Below are 20,564 nucleotides of genomic sequence, written 5' to 3' on the forward strand. Positions count from 1 at the left end.
ACTCCTGTCCAACTGAGAAGTGGGCACTGGCCCAACATTGTGCCAATTCACTTCTTTTCATTTTGGGAGAAGTGGAATGATTTCGCATTAATGACTCACCCTTAATTGACTCCCTCTCCATATGAAGATATGCAATCACCACTTGGACATTTTGATGGATGGGCTGGAGATGTTGTCCGATATGGAACGTGGATGCAAAAGCACAGCCGCCGCCACAGTTTGGAAAGGTCACACCTGGTAGAATGCACTGAATTCTGAGAGAGAGAGAGAGAGAGAGAGAGAGAGAGAGAGAGAGAGAGAGAGAGAGAGAAAGAGGGAGGGAGGGGGAGGGAGAGGGAGAGAGAGAGTGTGTCAAGCTTGAATGCAGACAGGGAAGCCCCTTGTTTGAGGAACGATAGAGGACCACTGATCCAGTATCTTTAAGATCTGTGATTCATGAACTGATTCTTCCAAAGGGGGCACAAGCAGTTACGAGGAGGGGCTTGAACTCCTCCTGGACACCTTCCTGTGTTGTGTTTTCACTCAGGTTGTGAAAATTACTAGAAACTAGACCTTAGCATAGCGTGGAACTGCAGTGTTTGTTGTGTTGTTTTGAAGCTTGTGCATAAAGAGTGCTCTAGAGATGCAGGTTTCCCATGAACAAGCATTCTCTCCACCTCCCTTCCAGCCCCCGCCTCCCACTTTGCCTTGGGAATCCAAGTAGCATAATTCAGTAAGAAATCAGCTTCAGTTTCCTCTGTGGTTTAAACCAGCGTTTTGCAAACTGGAATCAAGGGTTGCCTTTGTTGGGGTGTGTGTGGCGGCACTGCAGTGCCTACCCATCGGGCCTGCTGCTTCTTTGACTGCACTTTCTGGGTGAGGAAGCAGGGAGAAGCACAAGGAGAAGGACCAACAGCCAACACTTGCCTTTCCCTTATACTCTTGGCAGCCATGAAGATTGGGCCTAGAGTAAGGGCACAAGCACATGAGCAGCGCCAACAAGGGAAGAGGGCAAGCTTGGGCAGCTTGCCCAGGGCCCCCCAAACACAGTGCTGGCACTAATATGATAACAAAGTGCTGTCCTCCCCCTGCTGATTTCATGCCCCATGAAAATAATTGTTCTCTATGTTGCCTTTTTCTTTTAAGTAAGGCAAGATATATTCTTGATCATCATAATCATTAATAAATTGATATATGTGTATTATATTAATGTACCAAATGTAATCATCATCATCATCGGCTATCTGTGGCTGCTAACGCTGATAGCTATTTTCAGCCACCATTGTTGGAGGCATTGTGCTTCTGAATTCAAGTTGTTAGGAATCAGAGGTGGGCTGAATTGAGCTCAGATCCTTCTTGCAGGCTTTCTGTGGACATCTGGTTGGCCGCTGTGAGAACAGGATGCTGAACTAGATGCACCACTGGCCTGATCCAGCAGGCAATAATCTTGATAGTCATAACAATTGTTTTATTAAATCTGCCAAATGCAGCGCCTGTTGTAGAGGAGTGAATGATTTCAGGCTCCATGTAATTTTGTTTGCTGGTTTCCAAGAAGGGGTGGTGGGTGGCTTTTAATGTAACCATTTTTGAAAACACCCCATGAGTGGCCCTTAAGAGCACTGCAACATCCTTTTGTTTACCATGTCTTGTAATCAATGTTCCTAATGCTGTGCTTTCAATGGAGTCCTGCCACTTTGGGGCTATAGAGACAGATCTGGTAAAATGAATGCTCTTGAGGTTAAGGCACTCAAGGGTAAAATCCTTGCTAATGCTTTTGCATTAGAGAGATAAAATCATTGATTGCCCTTATGAAACAGACCTCTCCTTTCTTTGTCTGTCAGAGCTTCTTTTGTGCAGAAACTTGATTGAATTTATTTATCAGCTCGGCGACAATGCTGGAATTGCACAACACTAAAGGGGAACAGAGCCCTAACAGTTTTACCAGCTGACCTTTGTCAAGATAATAAGCCCAAATGCTGTCTCCTGTCTGTTTAAAATATGCAATGTCAAAGTGGCATCTGGGACTTTCAGCGAAACTATGGTGAGAAGCCATCAGAATCATTCTAGCAAAATGTACACTATCAAAAAAAGGCAAGATAATATATAGTGTGCTTGATGTAATGAGCTCCCTGGGCTACTTTTACAAAAGCACCAAGGAGCTGGTGTGAAATAGTTTAGGTCTATGATTGATGAACAAGACTCTGGGTAGGTGGAAGAAAAGTTACCAGAATTTTAACTACTGATTTCTGAAACAGAATCAAATATACATAGCATTATACCGTACGTTTGAGGAGAGGGAAACCCCTCTAAACCCAATAAATTAATGGATGTCAGAATCTAGCTAATATTTATTTGCATCTATACCCCTCTGTCACAGTGGCGCTGGTGGCTACTCTAGAGTAACGACTCCTCACAGCTCTGCATGTTATCCTTTTATTTAGTGCAGTCTATTTACAGTGCTGAAACAGTGCTATGTACATGTTGTCAGTCGGGTGCAGAACCTCCGAATGGAGATTCCCGCGTTTTCCTCCAGCAAAGTAGCCTGGGGATACTGAATCTCCGCCCACGACGTTTCCTGCGCAATTCCGGGGTCGCTGGGATCGGTCTTCTTCCCGCGGCTTCCCTGCTTCCCCCTTCCGTTCCCAAGCGGAGCCTTGGCTCAGCTACCTTGCCCGAGCCCTGGCTCCTACTTCCTGATTCCTCACTAGAGACATCCCCCTCCCCGCTCCCACTTGTGCTTGGGGAAGAGCTTGTGGATAAGATGGGAGGCGGCTGTCTATAACTTCTGTCCCTCACACCCTCCTTTCTTCCAGCATTGTAGGTTTCTCATGTGGTCTGCCATCCAAGTACTGGCTGGACCCAGATGTGTTTTAGCATCCACAGAGTTACTGTGTTATATTTCCTCAGTTATATGGGCACTTGGTTTCATTGTAGGAGCCAGATAATTACGGGGGGAAAGTTATGTGAGCCAGAAGGCATGTTATATTTGTTTTCCCTCCCTCTCACCCCCAGCACATGGTGAATTACTTTTGATAATTGAGGGACTCTTGAAAGATGTTTGCAAGATGGTACAAGGGTCAGATAGCTAAGGGAAGAAGGACAAATTTTCCAACATGTGCGCACAAACCTCTTGTACAAGGGTGAATGGCAGTTAGGGGGATTCCAGTCCACACCTGAAAGCTTAGAAGAAAAGCTGCACCCCAGCATGCATTACGCACATTAGAGAATCTCCAATTCTCTTGGGTGCCCAATGTGGATTGTGATGCTCATCTGGTCCATATTGAACTTCTGATATAGATGTGCACCCCCACCCAAGGCCACAAGTTCATTACGTAAGTGACTAGACATGGATTTGATGGTGAATGCTTTGATGGTGTTTCCTGCTTGGCAGGGGGTTCGACTGGATGGCCCTTGTGGTCTCTTCCAACTCTATGATTCTATGATTCTATGGATTGGGGCCTTAGTCCGCAACATAACTGGCTAGGAGGGCTGGAGTAATTATGCCAAGTTTCTCACTTGAATGTGTGGTTGGACAGTTATACTGTTGTTCCCCTTCTTTTGAAGTGGGTATTTGGTTTTTTTGGCATGCATTCTTCAGACAGGAAAGATTTTATCCTGGTGTTGCTGCCTGGATTCCACAAGCCACTCACTGTTAGTATGAAATTAATCAGCCAATGCATCTGAGTTATTCCTGCGGTTAAGTTCTAAATGTATGGGTGGGTCATGATTTATCTTTTTTTAAAAAAAAATTCAGCTTCCTGGTGAAATAAATGAACCAGAGTTGCTTGCTAAATAAATAATGTAGCCCTACCAATTAAGAAAATGAAAGTGATAAAAGAGAAAAAGAAATTTAGAACAATGTAATGTTAATCATGCTTAGTCAGCCAATGGAAGTGCTGTAGTAACACTATGTTGTATGCAGTCAGTCCCAACTTAGGGGTGTTAGAAGGCACTGTGCCCCCTTCTGCTCTGTATACATCACATGCAGCACTGCTTCCGTTCTACTGCAGTTTGTCTTCTGCCAAAAATGATATCATTTGTCTGTCAGTCCTCTGTGGTAAACATTACACAATATATGCAACTTACATAGTCATTATGTTATTCCACTTCACTCATTTCATTCCCAAGGAAACTCTTTGTAGATGTGGGGGTGCTCTGTATAGATCACATGCAGCACTGAGGAGGGGAGCCAATAATTGTATTACAAAATTCAGAGAAATGTGAAAACTGAGGGATAACTATGTTCTGATCCATTTCTTCACCACATCAAGATTGCAATAGAAAAGGAATTCCCTCCCATCTTAACCCCTTCAGCGATGATCTATAAGTATGTGTTTGACATAGGGCTAAACCAAATGTTATTATAATACTGTAGTGATTAGCAACCAAATCTGGATATTAAAATAAATAAGTAGGTAAGAGTATGTGTGTATTATTTTCTTAAGGGCCAGGTGCTGAGTTGTTGCCAACCCTTGTACTACATATTGCTTCCAATGCGAATCTGGTGGCTCTAATCTGTTTAGCAAATGCTGTAGTTAGTGCTTACTTTCTATAAAGCTTGGAAAGGAGGCTGAAACACACTTTGGAGTTGAACATTCTTCCCTAAATACTCTTCCCCCAAATCCTTGACTTATCTAGGTTTTCTGTAGCCACATAATATTGGTAGAAATACTCTCTGCACATGCTCAGAGGCAATCTAAGATCCAGCATCTGCAAAGCGTTAGGAAGTGATGAACATGTCTCTTCATCAGTGGACTGACACCTGCAGTGGGAGACTTTCCCCGGTGGGAGGCTCTGGCTGTGGCACACCAAGAGGAAAGGATTGCTTGATTCAAAAACCAAAGTCTTTGCACTAGGGCGATCATTCAGTCAGGGCAAGCATTTCAGCTGGCCAGATGGAATAATTTCCCCTCTCCTCCCTCCCCCCATGTGCTGTTGCATAGGTTCTTCAGACCCCCCCTCCCTAAGTAAATAGGAGGTGAGAGGGGACAGTGGGGTAAGCCCATTGCACAAGCAGAAGTCTTTGCACAGGGCTTCTGATGACAGGACTCATTATATTCTGCCCCAAAGCTTCATTTTGGGGAAAGTTTCCCATATTATACATGAAAGCCATATATGTTGTTGTCGTTTAGTCGTGTCCAACTCTTCATGACCCCATGGACCAGAGCACGCCAGGCACTCCTGTCTTCCACTGCCTCCCGCAGTTTGGTCAGACTCATGTTCATAGCTTCGAGAACACTGTCCAACCATCTCGTCCTCTGCCGTCCCCTTCTCCTAGTGCCCTCAATCTTTCCCCACATCAGGGTCTTTTCCAAGGATTCTTCTCTTCTCATGAGGTGGCCAAAGTATTGGAGCCTCAGCTTCACGATCTGTCCTTCCAGTGAGCACTCATGGCTGATTTCCCATATATATGTGCTGCTGATCATCTATTACCACTGCCTGCATTGCACTGTTAGCCTCTGGCAGGGCTGGCCCTACCATAAGGCAGAGTGAGGTGCCTGATTCAGGTGGCAGAAACTGTTGCAGGGGCGAGGGTAGGGAGAGTGGTGCTCAGGTGTTGCAGGAGAAAGCATTGTGGGTGGCTTGCCCCATGGTCCCTCAGCTGACCTGCTGCCCTCATCTGCAGTGGAGGCTGCTGCTCTCCTGCCAGTGTTGAAGTAATATTCAAGGGCCAGTTGTGGGAGGGGATGCATCTTGTCCTTTGCGTTTCTGCCAGGTCTGGCCTGCAGAAAATAGACATCTCTTCCTCTCTTTCAATTCTCCTCACAGTAATGCTGTGAAACAAATTGGCCTTGTACTTAAGGAGAAAAAGAGTCATCACATCACTATTGATGAGCTGATTAGAAGCTGCAGTGGGCCCAACTTACTATCCTATTGATGACACCCTTCTGTAGAGTAATATTGCCATTTGTCTGAAGTGCTTTCAGACAGTCGCCACCCGGCAATTTTACAGCTTTACAAAAGTTATGCAAGAGAAAAGTGGCAGTACTTTGATGGGGTAAGAAAGGGATGTGCAGAACCGTCCTCCCACCTCCTGGTGTTATAAACACCATATAGTTGAACTTGTATTTTTAAGTTTGGAAGGTGCAGCTTGGAACCCCAAATTAAATGGTATACTGTACTTCCCCCCCAAGCTAGCAATGCTGTCATTATCTGCCTAATTGCTGCCTGCTCTGCTCCATAACACTTCCCAAAAGCTGATTTATTTGTCAGACTTAAAAAATAAATAAATCACTAGTTTACAAGCAGGGCTGTTTCATTTAAGGAAAATTTAATCATCTCTGTCTTTCTCATGCTTCTGAATTTCTTCTGGCAAATACAAATGTAGCATTTCACTCGTGGGTCACACGGTTTGTTGTGCTTCATTACTTTATTTGTTCAATCATGCAAAGCCACAAATAGCTCTTTATTGGTAGCTTGAGCTGTCCTAAGGCTATTAAATTCATAAGATTTTGTAGGGAACAATCCAAAGCCAAGATTGCCCAGGATAAGTGGGAAAGTTTGTGTTTGGAATAGGTAGATCTATGTCTGAGTCAGGTGAGTTTCCCATTCTGGTTCAGCTGGAGGTGCACAGGTGTAAGTGCCCTATCCTGGCTCAACTGGGGCTCAGCCAGCTCAGCAGAAGCCAGCTCAGCCAAGGCTGGAGTAGGTCCCCCAAAGGTCTTTGGCGTGTGGTGGTGGGTGTGGCATGGTAGGCCAAGCAGTAGAGAGTTACCCCTCTTCTAAACACCTTTCCACTTTGTCATAGTGGCCAACCAGATGCCCCTGGGAAGCATGCAAGCAGAACATGAGTCCAATAGCACCCTGCCCACCTGAGATTCGCAGCAACTGGTATTCAGAAGCATGCTGTCTCAGAATCGACCTGATGAGAAAGCCCTTTCTCTGCATCTTAAATGTGGCTTTATACCTTTGCCCCACAGTTATGGAAGAAGGAATGGATTCTTAAAGCACAGTTTCAGCTTATGGTGTTCTTCTCATTTGGCTTGCTGACTTTGAACAACTTTTCCAGCCTTGACCTTCTCGTCCAATATTTCTTCTCAAAACAGTTTCGCGCACTTCTGCAAATGTTAGATTGACATTTGGAGCCCGCTTCAGGAGGAGCTCTAATGCTCCCTTTTGGCTCCCTCATGTGCCTGCCAAGATTCAGCAAGGCTACAGCCTCCCGCTCCCCACGTCTCTGGGCTAGTAATAACATTTACCAGCAACCGTTTCCTCCATCTGCAATGTTTCCACGGCCTTTCCTAATGTTCTTGAACCTTCCTTTCTGGTCTGCTTCTCTTCTTCCCCCCACCTGCCCCCATGAGCAAAGCCCTGAAAGGAATAATGCCAAGTTCTAACAATTTAATAACATTCCCCTTTTGCTGTAGATATAGGGATTTTATAAAAATAGATAGTTTAATATCTAAAAGAGGAACACCATATTTTGTCCCAAGGCAGGCTTACAAGTGCTAATGCTCTTCTTAATAATTATAGCTACTGAATCTTACAGGGTTTTGACTTTAAGGTCAAGCCAATGAGGATAATGGTAGACTTGCAAAAATTCAGGGAATGCATTTGATACCTTGTTTATATACATTCTTCCTTCCCTTTGTCTTCTTTTCTGTGCTCTTTTTATGAAAACAGACAGCCACCAGACATAACTGTTGAACAGTAGCACATGAAAAGACTCAATTTATCTTTTTACTCAAAGTTCCATGAGACTCAGCCCAAAACCACTGATTTCTACAGATGAGGGAAATGCTACAGATGCTCCTTCTGCCATTCAGCCAATTCAGCTTTAGTCAGCCCTACAGATGTTGGACTACAACATGCACGCCACGTTGGTTCTATTTATCCACATTGTTTGGCTATCTCCGCTCCTCACCCTGTTTTCTTCTTTTGTGGAATGATGGGTTGAGAGCCGCTCATTAATGCCGGTAGGGACTTCTGACAGGAGCTTCACAAGGTCATTTTTGATAGTGAAGCCTACCCCATGTATTCGATGTTCATGTTCAGATAGACCTTTCCAGAAGAATGTGTAGCCTCTTGTTTCTTCTTTCAGTTGTCCCTCACCTGCTCTTTGAGTCTCTTGAAGCGCTGCAATAACGATGTTAGAACGCCACAGCTCTCTTGCAATGATGGCAGTTCTGTGTTCAGGACGCTCGCTGTTTGTGTTATCTGACAAAGTCCATATATTTCATGTTCCAAAGTTCAATTGTCTTTTACGACCGCTAGGTGGTGACCCCACTGGGCGCGGTAATCCAGTCAGGGGGAAAGGGAGGCAGACTATGTTTAGGGCACCTTTTCTAGCCCCTCCCCCTTTTCAGGGTGTGCAGAGTGGATCCTACAAAGGGTTGCTCAGTCATGGATATAGCTGCCGAGCTGCTCAACTGCCTCATTCCTTGAGTCAGAACGACTGAATCTGTATCCACCGCCCATGTGCCTGTTCATGACTAGGGGCTTCCAGATTTCATGATCCTGCCCCCGTTACCATTTGCCGATCACCATGGGACTTTTGGGGTTGGGGTTGAGTTTTTGGAAGACACCTGTGCATGAATTTGTTTTATGTGTGTAGATCAGTGCATGCTAACCAATGCACAGTCTTCACAGTAGGGCTCTGTTCCGATGGCATGAGTAGTCACAACAAACCGGTAGATCCTATCTGCTGCAGCCTTCATCCGCCTTCACAGCCGTTGTAACATACCGCTTGTTATCACCCACCTGTTCTGCCATTGAGGACTTCTTTGGATCATTCTTTGTCTAGCTCCTTCCCTTTGACCTTACCACCTTGGGTGACCCTGCTGGGAGCACGAGATTCCTGAAGGCTTCACTCTCAAGGGTCATAGGAATGGGCAAGCCCACTCACCATGACAAGGTGATGATCCAGCACATGAGATCTGCACTATACATTATAATCACTCATATCATTATCATGAATCCTCCCTCCCCGCCAAAAAAATTCTAGGAACTGCCGTTTGTTAAGAGTGCTGAAAGTTGTTAGAAAACTCTTAATTTCCCTCACAGAGCTACAATTCCCTGGGAGAGAGGGACTGGTTGTTAAATCACTCTGAGAAATGCAGCTCTGAGAGGGGAACAGGATCTCCTAACAACTCTGTGGATGCAGCCTCAATCATACATTATGAAAGCAATTCTTTTCTTGCTTTGCAAGTATATACTTGGCACTTTAATAAGGATAGTAATGATAGTTGTTGCAGACTGTGTGAAATGTTTATGAACAATATTCCCTTCCCTCCTACTTAGCTACATAAGAGTAGCCAGGTCCTGGGGGCACTCAGATGAAAAATAACTCCCATAGAAAATCTGCTTTGTTGCAGAATGTGCTTTTCCTCATTATTATTTGGGAGAAGCCATGACTATGTTTAAACTGTAAATCAAAGTGTAATGCAGCCTAAGGAGTTTAACTGTTAGCACAACCCAGGAACCGTGTGAGGTAGGTCAGCCAGTGAGCTTCATGGCTGAGAGGGGATTTGAACCCTGGTCTCCCAGGTCCTAGTCTAACACTCTACCATTACCCCACCCTACATCTAGCAACACCATCTGCACACATCTCTGAATCATGTGCACCCTCTGTATATAACCATAACCCATTCAGACTATCCCTCCTGAACCAATCAATATACATCTTAAGCAAAGAGTGGGGCCATATCTCCCCTCTCAATACCATTCACTGGTTTCAAAGGGCTGCCTAATGTTTTCAGATCTCTGAAGCAGCAAAATGGCTTTCACCGTGCCATCTATCTATCTGTAAATAGGAAAGAAAGAAAGGATTTGAGTACTCTTATTGCCGATTAATCCCCATGCTCACTGGCACCACATGCACTGATACTTGCCAGCTCTACACACATGCCCAGACAGTGGCACAGACAGTTTCCGGCAGGGCACATTCGAGCTGAAAGTGTCAAAAAGAGCCATTTCATACTTGACTTCACTTCCTAATACAATCCACAGCAAGAGCAGGGAGGTGTGTGCGACTGTCTTTCTTTACATGCAGCCAGTAAGTGTGTGTATAATATAGAGTACATTTTGTTCTACTAGCAGCTGGAAGCGGCAGTATTGGGAGTGCAGAAGTGAAAGCGATTGGAATTGCATTTAGCATGCTGCGCTTTGCTTCTCTGCAGCAGCACCTTGTGAAAAGGGAGCACGGCTTTTCTTCTGTGACCCACAGCTGGATTGAACTCCTGGCAAATGGTGTGTAGGTGAAGAGAGGCAACAGTTTGTGTGCATCTGAGGAGACTGCTGCGTCTGCAGCCTTACTTTGCACATCAGTTCAATTGGCTGCAATTCAGTTCAGTTCACATTTTAAAACAAAGCTACCTAACACACATGTTCCCATACAATACATGAATCAACACACAGCCATCCTTCCAAATTTTCACTTCTCTGAATTTTGCAATGCAGTTCTCCAACCAGGTAAAAACATGTGTATATTTTGATAAAGTGTTCATAAAAATGCATATATAAGTAAAAATAACATGTCAACATGTTCATTTCTTTAGGGAACACTGCTTTGCACAGATGTGTATGTTTGGCAAAACTGCATACAGAATTGTGTAAATTAGGAGAAATTAACATTGAAATGCTGGTGAATTTTCACGAGGATTTCTTTTTTTAAGCAAATTGCAAACGGATGTGGAAATATAGAGAATTGCACTTTAGTTTTGAATAATGAGAAACTGAGAGAAACTAAAAGTGATAGGCAATATGTTTGGCGACTAGAATTTTGATGACTGTGTGTGTCAGCAAAACACTATAGTGCTGATATACATACTTACAATTGCAGGCATGCCTCAGCCAGTACCCACACAGCTGTTTGTTTATGTTGTTTGTGTTAATGCTAAGAAAGATGGGGACAGAGCTTATTCAATATGTATGCATCATCTCAGTATTTGGGGTGATCTAGCTTCCCTGTTGTTTTCAGCGTGCAACACAATAAACTCAACACAACAATAAAAGGTAAAGGGACCCCTGACCATTAGGTCCAGTCGTGACCGACTCTGGGGTTGTGGTGCTCATCTCGTGTTATTGGCCGAGGGAGCCGGCGTACAGCTTCCAGGTCATGTGGCCAGCATGACAAAGCCGCTTCTGGTGAACTAGAGCAGCACATGGAAACGCCGTTTACCTTCCCGCTGTAGCGGTACCTATTTACCTACTTGCACTTTGACGTGCTTTCGAACTGCTAGGTTGGCAGGAGCAGGGACCGAGCAACGGGAGCTCACCCCGTCGCAGGGATTCGAACTGCTGACCTTCTGATCGGCAAGCCCTAGGCTCTGTGGTTTAACCCACAGTGCCACCTGCGTCCCTTCACAACGCAACAATACTTCCCATTAAAGATCTCACGGCCAATTACATATAGTAATGCATAGTGAAGCAATGTATCTGTGGTGTGTTCTAAGAACTGAGGGATTCTTCAAGATCTGGGGGGCACAGAGCTGATAGCAATTAATTTTTATTTTCCTTTGTTTTTTCAGAGGCATCGATTCTGAGTTATGATGGCAGCATGTACATGAAGATCATTATGCCGATGGTCATGCACACAGAGGCAGAGGATGTGTCCTTCCGCTTCATGTCTCAGCGGGCTTACGGGCTCCTGATGGCCACCACATCCCGTGATTCAGCCGATACCCTGAGGCTAGAGCTGGATGGAGGCCGTGTCAAACTCATGGTCAATCTAGGTATTGTACAGAGATTGCCCCCCTCCACCTCCAGCTTTCAGTTTTGAACTTGTTTTGTTTTCTTGTCCGTCTCCCCCTTCCCTGCTCCCCCAGCCCCCAGTTTGGTTTAATTGAATTATAAATAGTCGCTGATGTATTCTGTAACCGTATTAATGATGGAGAAATAATTTCTCCAGTGACCATTGCATGGTGTTTTTATGTTAATTCCTGGTTATGGGTAATGTGATTTTTAAGTCTGGTTTTTGTTTTTGTTTAAGTTTCCTTTCTTGTTCCTGAACTGGTTAGCTTTATGTAAGACATGCTATTCAGTCCATCTTTTGATCAATCACATCCTCATTTGATCCAGCCTCTCTATTACTATTCAAAACAGTCAAAAGTGTTTGACAAAAAATGACAAAACCATAGAGGGAAGGGTCTATATAGCTACAGTGTTTTTAAGAGGCCAGTGTTTTATATTTCAAGCATTCCTTTTATCGCCCAATGAGTTTTAGGTTCATATAGGAAGTGTGGTTGTTAATTTTCAGGACTTATGCTATCAAATATTGTACAACATTTTTTTTTTAAATAAGCTGACAACTAGGGAATGAATTTCAGATATAAATGAATATGTGCTAATTAAATGGAGAAATATATTCAGAGAGATTGCCTGCCACCCACCTACCCAAAGCAAGTTATGCATGTAAACAATTTTAGATACAGAAACTTATTTGGATTGCAGAACAGGGGGTGTTAATCCTTTCCCCTAATATTTGCATGCTTGTATTAAATTGCATTAGAATGATGTGTAGCACCTTTTTACATCCAGCCCCAATAACAATGAACAATATACTGCATTTGCTCATAAAGAAAACACCCCCAGTCCCCAAACAATACAAAGAGCACAGGAGATTCCACCTCTGTTCACTCCTCTAGGCTCAAAGGCCCCCTGTTCCTTCAGTATCATCCACTCTAAAGTACTGAAAGGAAAATTTCAGTATGTTGCTGCTTTCTTCTCTGACACTGCTGTAACCAGGCAACTTCTGTGCCCCTTTCTCAGTCCATTCGCTGATATTTCATATTCATATAAAGTGTTTTCTATAAATCAAAAAGCTTCATTTTTTGTTTCCTAGAAAACAAATGCCTTCATTTTCTGCCATTGGCAGAAGGTAGCAATTATTAAGAGATGGAGGGCCTGGCATAGGCAATATTCTTTCCTCTGTCCCTAATGGAAAGTGAAAATACTTACATCTGGTTGATTATATTTGCCTGCCTCAAAGAGAAGCCATGAGTCATAGCTGTGGACGTTGCTGTTGCATGTTCTGAGGGCCTCACTTGAGAGGCTGTGTTAAAACTCCAGATGTTACTATGTTCATAACCACTATAAGCTTTTCTGTTGATCAGGTCATAGCTTGGCAAATGTGATATTGCATGAGGTCACCATTGCTCATAATAGGAAACCCAGCCTCACAATGCAGCTGACGGAGATACCAGTGCTTAACCTTCAGTCCTCCTCAGGAGTTCCCTAACAATTTCACAAGATCATGAATGTATGTCAGTTGTTTGGGAGTAGCTTTACATGATCTTATTCATCTAAAAAATCTTCAGACATAATGGAAATTTGCAGGGGGAAGGGTTAGGAACAGGAGTTGGTAGCGGATGCACACATATTTATCTCAGCACTTCTTATTCAACATGGTTGGAGATGGTCTCAGTGTAGGAATGTATTGTGCAGACTTTTACTTAAGATTTCATGTTAAAATGCACTGCATGAAAAATCCTAAGGGAGACCCCTGTCTGAAGTTTAAGTGGACAAAGAAACTCAAATAAGCCAAAACTTCAGGTCTCTTTTCTTACCTGCTATAAATGCAGCATCACTCTAGCTTTGCTGCAGAAAAGGAGCTTCAGTCTTGCAGGGCTCTGAAGGTGACTTCCAGAGCAGTAGCTCAATTATGCAGTAGTGAAGATCTGCAAAGGTTTCAGATATCACTTGGGTTCTGAAACAAATACTCCCCCATAATAAATAGCCCAAAATACAATAGATTTGAAGACACAAGTAAAATATGAGACATTCTTTTTAAAAAAGCAGCGTTTACTATCTCAGATAGTTCAAACACCAGTACCTAGGAGGATAGTTCTTTGGGCCATTATGATGTAATTATGATGTAGAGAGTTCTAAGAAGTTTTTGAGTCAGGATGCCATTGAACTATAGTTTCTATCATCCCAGACCATTGGCCATACTGGCTGGGATGGATGGGAGTTAGAAGTCCAGCGAAATCTGAAGAGCCTCAACAGGTTCTACATCATAAATGTAGCCTTGCTCATAATTAACAGATGGTCAAAAACTACAAGTAAGTAAAAAAACCAATCTGGAAATCACATAGCTGGAATATGAATAATCTGGTGTGCCATAAGTACATATTGGCAAAGACTGTTTTGAATGGTATAAAATGTTCTTGTGCTTGCCCCCCATCCCCCTCACATTTTAATTCCATTTGGGTTCTCTTCAAAGGTTGTCCGTTTATTAAGGTCTTTTCTGTGATCTCTTTATGCTGTGTATCCAAGTCGTAAAAGCTTCTTTACACCCCATCCGTCATGGTATATCAAAAGATGGTATTCAACCCTTCAAAGGCCTGAAGCCTGCGGCCCGCACAGCAAACAGCCCTTCGAACAGAGTGTACAGAGCAGCCTTCAGGGGCTGGCATATCCTTCTCACCTGCACCACACCTTTGAGCAAAAACAAAAACAGAGAGGAAGGTTAGGTTGATTTGGAGGAGAGGAGGGAAGAGAGTCTCTTGTATCTATATGCTGCTTAACTGAGGAGTAGTTAAGACTTTCCCAAAATGGGAGCTTTGGGCAGCATTCTTTCTGACTTAACAACACACCTCACAACATATTGGACCCTGACTTTGTAAAGAGTAGATAACCAAATATGAGAGGTCTCACCTCTGTTGAGAAAGAAGAAGAGGAGGAGGGAGGGAGGAGGTGAAGAAGGGGGGGAGGGGAGAGAGAGAGAAAGAGAGAGATTTCAGCAAGCCACATGCCCCACAATATGCCCTGCAGGTTAAAGCATGTGCTGCGAGAATGAGGAATGGCTGCTTGTGAAGAAACAGCCAACTTCATATTCAGCATTCTGGTTTGGTTGACTGGCACTGCAGTACCAGTACCATGTTTTAACTTCTTCATCCCTCCTCCCACACTTTCCCTCCTGCTGGACTGCGGTCAAGCTCCTGCCATGGGGCAGGACCTATGGCCAGCTTGTCTTGACTAAGACTCCTTCAGGGAAATGTGGTCAGATATCTCCACTTCCCAATCTCACAGTGCGCTAAGCATCATCCTTTTGAGCAATACTAGTGACACCTTGGATTTGTCAGCCATTCATTTATGCTTCTTTCATGGGCCAGCTATCTTCTCTGCTGAAGCCCTGTGGTGTATGTTCCTGCATTTCCCTGAAGGAAGTCTTATGTAGCTACTTATTATAAAAATTATAATAGAATTGATAACATTTGTAATATAATTTTTTTTGCTGACATCCACCTCCAGTTCTCTTAATTTTTCTATGCCAATGATGATGCCACTGCCTCCTTCTGCACTGTCACTTTTGCTAATAGCACACCTTGATAGGTATCATCTCAGTTGTATAAACCTAACAGAGATGTTTTATAAGTCAGAGCAAACAATGGAAATTGCAATGAGGAGTGACCAGAGAATCCCAAAGAGTGGAAGGGAAAGTATCATGAGTGTCTGCTCCATTTTGCAGACAATCAGGAATGACAGCTAGGGACAGAATGTCAAACTTAAACAAAGTAAATCTGTTCATAATACCCAAAAGAGGTAGGAAAAGGCTGATCATAACTGAACAGTTGGTGAGGGAATCCTAAGCAGTTTCTGCAACTTCAGACAAGTTCCTTAAATGGAATTAATGTGTTATCAGCCTATTCTTTTTACTCCAGTTTTAAACCCATTTTTAATAACCGTAACATTGGCTTAGTTCAGACATCATGTTAAACCATAGTTTAGCGTGATGAAAACAAAGGTGGCCTCAGGGTGTTGTATCCCCCCTGCCCCCCCTTCCTGTACAGGCATGAAGAAGAGTTTGGAAGCTTCCGCTTCAATTTTAGATCAACCCTAGCTTCTCATGTTGCCCAAACCTAGCAAAATGTGGTTAATTATAGTTTATTTGAAAGAGGTCAGTCTCAAACGATGGTTTCTGAACCTGAATTGCTTAAAAAAACCATAGTTATTTAACAACGGTTAGGATTCAGGTGTTGAACTTCTAAACTGTGTGTACAAGCCTAAGTCTTTCCCAAATTCATTCTTACCGCACTAAAGTTTTATTTAGCGGGATGTCCAAACACAGCCATTTGCGCTCAGAGATTATATATATATTCTCCTTCCCATCCTCCTCCTCTCCCCCAACTCTTTGGGATATCTTCTCACGCCACCAGCACACATCTGCAAAAGGGATATAGCCACCTCTGTGTAGTGATCGTACCAAATGCTCAAGGACTGTTTGCTCCCACTTTTCTGTTGCGGTTGACGACACATGACAAACCTAATCGCACGAAACCAAACCCATATTTTCTTACGAGAAGATCTGCTGGGAAACAGACTCTCTACAGCTTCACTGCTCCTGATTGGTTTATTCCTGATCACTCAGATTCCTTGTCATCTTTTTCTCCCACCCTTTTCCAAAATAAAAAAATTAAAAAATGCATTTTATCTGATTAATATGAAGGACTGTCCTTTTCATTGGGTATTAAGTTGTTCCCCTAAGCACAGAGTAGGTAGCACTATCCATTATATTTCATGAGTTCTTGAAACATACAACATCCTCCACTGTCCAAGTTTCTGGCTATCCAACATTATATATACATACCACACATAACATGATATAGTCTGGATTGCTGGGACTGTGAAACAGTGGCTCGGGACCTTAAGAATCAAGAGCCCTCCAGTCAAATTCACTATCTGTCCTGTATCCTGTTTTTTTAAAATTATTATAGGCTACATTTTAAGGCATTTCCCGCCAAACCAGCTTCTAATTGAATTCAGAAAAAGAGTGACCTAGCTGCAGTTTAAGCTACTAATGTGTACACAGCCTTTGGGATACTGTACCAAAAGCAAAACATGTTTTCAGGATTACCTTCTTTCTTTTTATCCATTTGTACTATCTGAAACATCTGAGTGAAGCATATAGAGTTGGCAAAGATGACCAGACCTGCCTCTGCACTGCCTATTTCACCTTCTTCCTGAATGCTGTAGGTGCATCATTCAGTACTAGCATTCAGACAGAAAGGTGAGACGGGGCTGTGAAGAACTGGCTGTCTGTTTGTCTGTCTTTGTAGCAACTGCCCCCCCCCAAAAAAAATTGTAAAAAATACTCCAAACTGAACTGAAATCTGGGCTGGGCGTTCGTGCGGTTAGCTGTTTGCAAGTGGCCATTTTATGATAGGGAACAAGGAGCAGTATGTTAACCCTTTCCTCATCTTGGATAACAGTGATGACACACATTTTTTTCCTCCCAAATTATTTTGGGTTATTGCAAAGGGAACAGACCTTTCCTTAGCAGTGATGGAAAGGGTTAAGTATTGCACCAGCAGATTTTTTCCAAGCCAGTATTCTAGGTATACTGTCGGGTAGGTGTTGTATTTATGCAGTGACACATGGGTAATTAAAAAAAAAGCAGTGTAAAGATTGCCCTTCTTAAAAGAATCCTAGAAGGAGATATATATATATATAATGGAGGACAGACTGGCATTTTGAAGGAGACTATATGTTCCTAAGTGACATATCAGCTCTTTTTAATTAGCAGTCATTGATTAGAATCACTAGATAATATTCAATGCACTCTTTTCCCGACTTGCCACATAGTGGTATATAGTATATATTTTTATTTCTCTCTCTCTCTCTCTTTGTTCTGTTCTTTTTTTCTTTCCTTTTGCACATACATACACTCATATGCACAGAGGCATACACACAGTTCTGGGTTAGATACAGTACATGGTTTCTGAAGAATATACTGTAGCTATGCAGCCATTCCTGAGTTTGTACAGAATGTATATAAATATAAAATGGCCACATATCTTTGCGTGTGTCTGTCCCCGGAAGGGTGGACTGATTGTTTTTGGATGTCTGCAGCTGTTACCTTGAAGGATGCAATTTCATCTTTCATTTATTTTTCCCCATCTAGACTGTATCAGGATAAACTGTAACGCCAGTAAGTTTCCCCTCAAGTTTCATTTTTGTTCTCTCTCTCGCTATAAATATATATTTAAAAGAAATTAACATTCTTTCTATTGCTATTTTAGAAACTGTTTCTTCTTTTCAGTTCGCTTTAAGAAAATGTTTTGGGATTTTGTAGATTTTTAAGCTTGGGGAGGATTTGAGATGGCTCTATATATGAATGTAATGTGTGTGAAAGATTTCTCCAGGGGCAAATGAAATGTTATATTTCCCAGCTTCACAGACGAGCATCCAGGGAATGGGAAGAACTCAAAATGTATTTCAGTAGCTTTCCGCTTTCATGGGAAAATATCCTTAGAGGCAGTTTTAATAACAGGTACTGTATGCACTTCTCCACTACAGCAAATTTGTTTTATTGTGACAATAAATAAAGAAAGAGTTTGGGCCACAACTATGACTGCATTGTCTGATATTTCATTGGTATCCATTATACATTAATCAAACATTGTCTGATATTTCATTGGTATCCATTATGCATTAGATTAAAGAACAAATTATGTTCTTGAATGGGGAGGAGTTTATAAATACTCAAATTGATCATCCTATACCATCTTGCTTTTCATGTCAACGCTGATGCATAGAGCAACCCTCAGTTCCCCAAAGCAATAGCCCCAAACCTAGTACTTTCTCTAGATAAATTAAAACTGAAAAAACACAAAGTTTCCCAGACCTGCTATTTTGTTATGACAGATGCTTGATTTTTTTTGTTTGCAACAGAAACATGAATACTACTTAGCTATGATGCATTGAACAATGCTTCCTTCTTTCCCTTCACACAGCTTATTGATAGTGGATATGGGGATTCCTCCTATTCCTGTGCCTCTTATGTACTGTAAGGGCAGAATAAGAGTAAGAAAGATATGCAGTGATAGCACCTTCGTATCTCTTGGTATACCTAGTAGCTTCACCTTGAACCTTGACTTTTCCCCCCCAAGGAGAATGCTCGGTTGGTTGAAGTTGGCATTAAATGGTTTGCAGCCTATGATTCTAAGAAGGTCCATGTCATCTCCATTACTCCTTACATTGTGCTTGAAAGCATGTCATGTGAGGAACTGTACTATGGCTGTCATCCCATCCTATTTTACCATTCACAGAAAATGTTTCAGTTAGATCCCCAGCTGCCAGGATTCTGTTAGTGTGTAACAAGGACTGCTAAAAGTAGGAAACGAAGCTTTCTTCCCTCCCAAAGAAACCCCCACATCTCTGTCACTTAATAGGAAAAGGTCAGGGAATCTGTGGAGAGACTATCAGAATTTTTCTCCAACTGCAAAAATATTCATTGTTACCATTTTTATTTTTATTTTGTAAAAGTTTCCTCCTGAGCACCAGCATTCGATTAAATAATTTTGCTTTCATGAATGCTTAATTACATGGGCTTTAACATATTTATTATTTTAATACATTTCTCCTTCAAATATTCTTACACACACACACACACACACACACAGTTTTTAAACAAGTTTGGACTGGGATTTTATGAATAATAATAATTTTACTATCCACTCATATACTTTTTAACAACAACAACAACAACAACAACAACAACAACAATGCTACAACTCATAGGATCTTGCTATTCAGAACCCTAAACATACTTGTTCCCAACTGGGATAGCCTAGTCCAACTGCTTCTTTCCATTATTCAACAGAAGCATACCGTAATTAAATGAAGGGCGACAACGGCGTGGAAAGTACGGATAGTTTGAGAATTCTAGGCTAGCTACAGAACTCCAGGGATTATCCTTGTGCATATATTCATTTTCTTTCTTTTCCTCTACCTCTAAAATAAAAATATAGAAACGTGAATCAGAGAATCAGAGAATTGTAGAGTTGGAAGAGACCACAAGGGCCATCCAGTCCAACACCCTGCCGAGCAGGAAAGAGAAAATAGCCAAAGGTGCAGGTTTTTTAAAATTTTTCCCCTGCACTGAAGTGCACGTTTTGGAGTAGTCTTGGAGAGAATTGTTGGTTACACGTAGCTGGGAACACAGATCATTATGATTTTGATCGGGGGGGGGGGATAATATGTCTATTTCAGTTCTCACAGTTTCTCATTTTCCCAATACTCATGAAAATTCATCAGCATTTTAGTGTGATTTTTTCCTAATAAACACAGTTCATATGCAATTGTGACAAATGTACTCATTTTTGCAAGCATTTGCCCACTGATTTAATTTCACCAATATGTTAGTTTTTTTATGCACATCTTTCCCCAGCAGATGCATTTTTGTACCATAGCAAAATACAAATAAGTGTGAATTTCAAAGGATATCTGTATTTTGGTTTGCAATCCCCCCCTCCACAAGAAACGGCAGATTTGATAGATTGGGCTTCAGATAAAACCTGAATCAAATTATATCTTTGACAATTTTCTCTCTACTTTTCTACATGGTGGGGGGGGGAGGAGCGAAGTTAGGATTAGACTGTCACTAATTGGTTTCTACTGAAGGACGTTATGGGACTTTCTGGCAAAGAACTTTGGGGAAATGGCTACTTAAAATATCAAACCATGCAGTCACTTCTATTATCTAAACAAGGAGCACCTGGTCTGTGTTATTAAGAGCAAACAGAGTCATACTCAAAGGATAGCACTCATAAGGAAGTTGAATATTCTCCCACTGTGTCTGCCAAGTGTACTGGCTGTGAGAGCTCCATTGTATCTCCAAAAGGTAAGGCTATAGCTACCATTTT

General features: G+C 42.3%; 1 protein-coding gene across 4 annotated transcripts in view; it reads left to right on the top strand.

Annotated features, from left to right (window-relative positions):
* Nucleotides 1–20,564, top strand: part of NRXN3 (neurexin 3) — an 862,130-nt gene that overhangs the window by 57,027 nt on the left and 784,539 nt on the right. For all 4 annotated transcript variants that reach the window (XM_088672565.1, XM_088672568.1, XM_088672572.1 and 1 more), the window contains exons 5-6: nucleotides 11,448–11,651; nucleotides 17,822–17,848. In XM_088672565.1, the coding sequence (XP_088528691.1) occupies nucleotides 11,448–11,651; nucleotides 17,822–17,848 (231 nt within the window). The remainder of the gene's footprint in view (nucleotides 1–11,447; nucleotides 11,652–17,821; nucleotides 17,849–20,564) is intronic.

The sequence above is a fragment of the Zootoca vivipara genome, chromosome 1, assembly GCF_965207765.1.
Source record: "Zootoca vivipara chromosome 1, rZooViv2.hap1.1, whole genome shotgun sequence".
In the NCBI taxonomy this organism is placed as follows: Eukaryota; Metazoa; Chordata; class Lepidosauria; order Squamata; family Lacertidae; genus Zootoca; species Zootoca vivipara.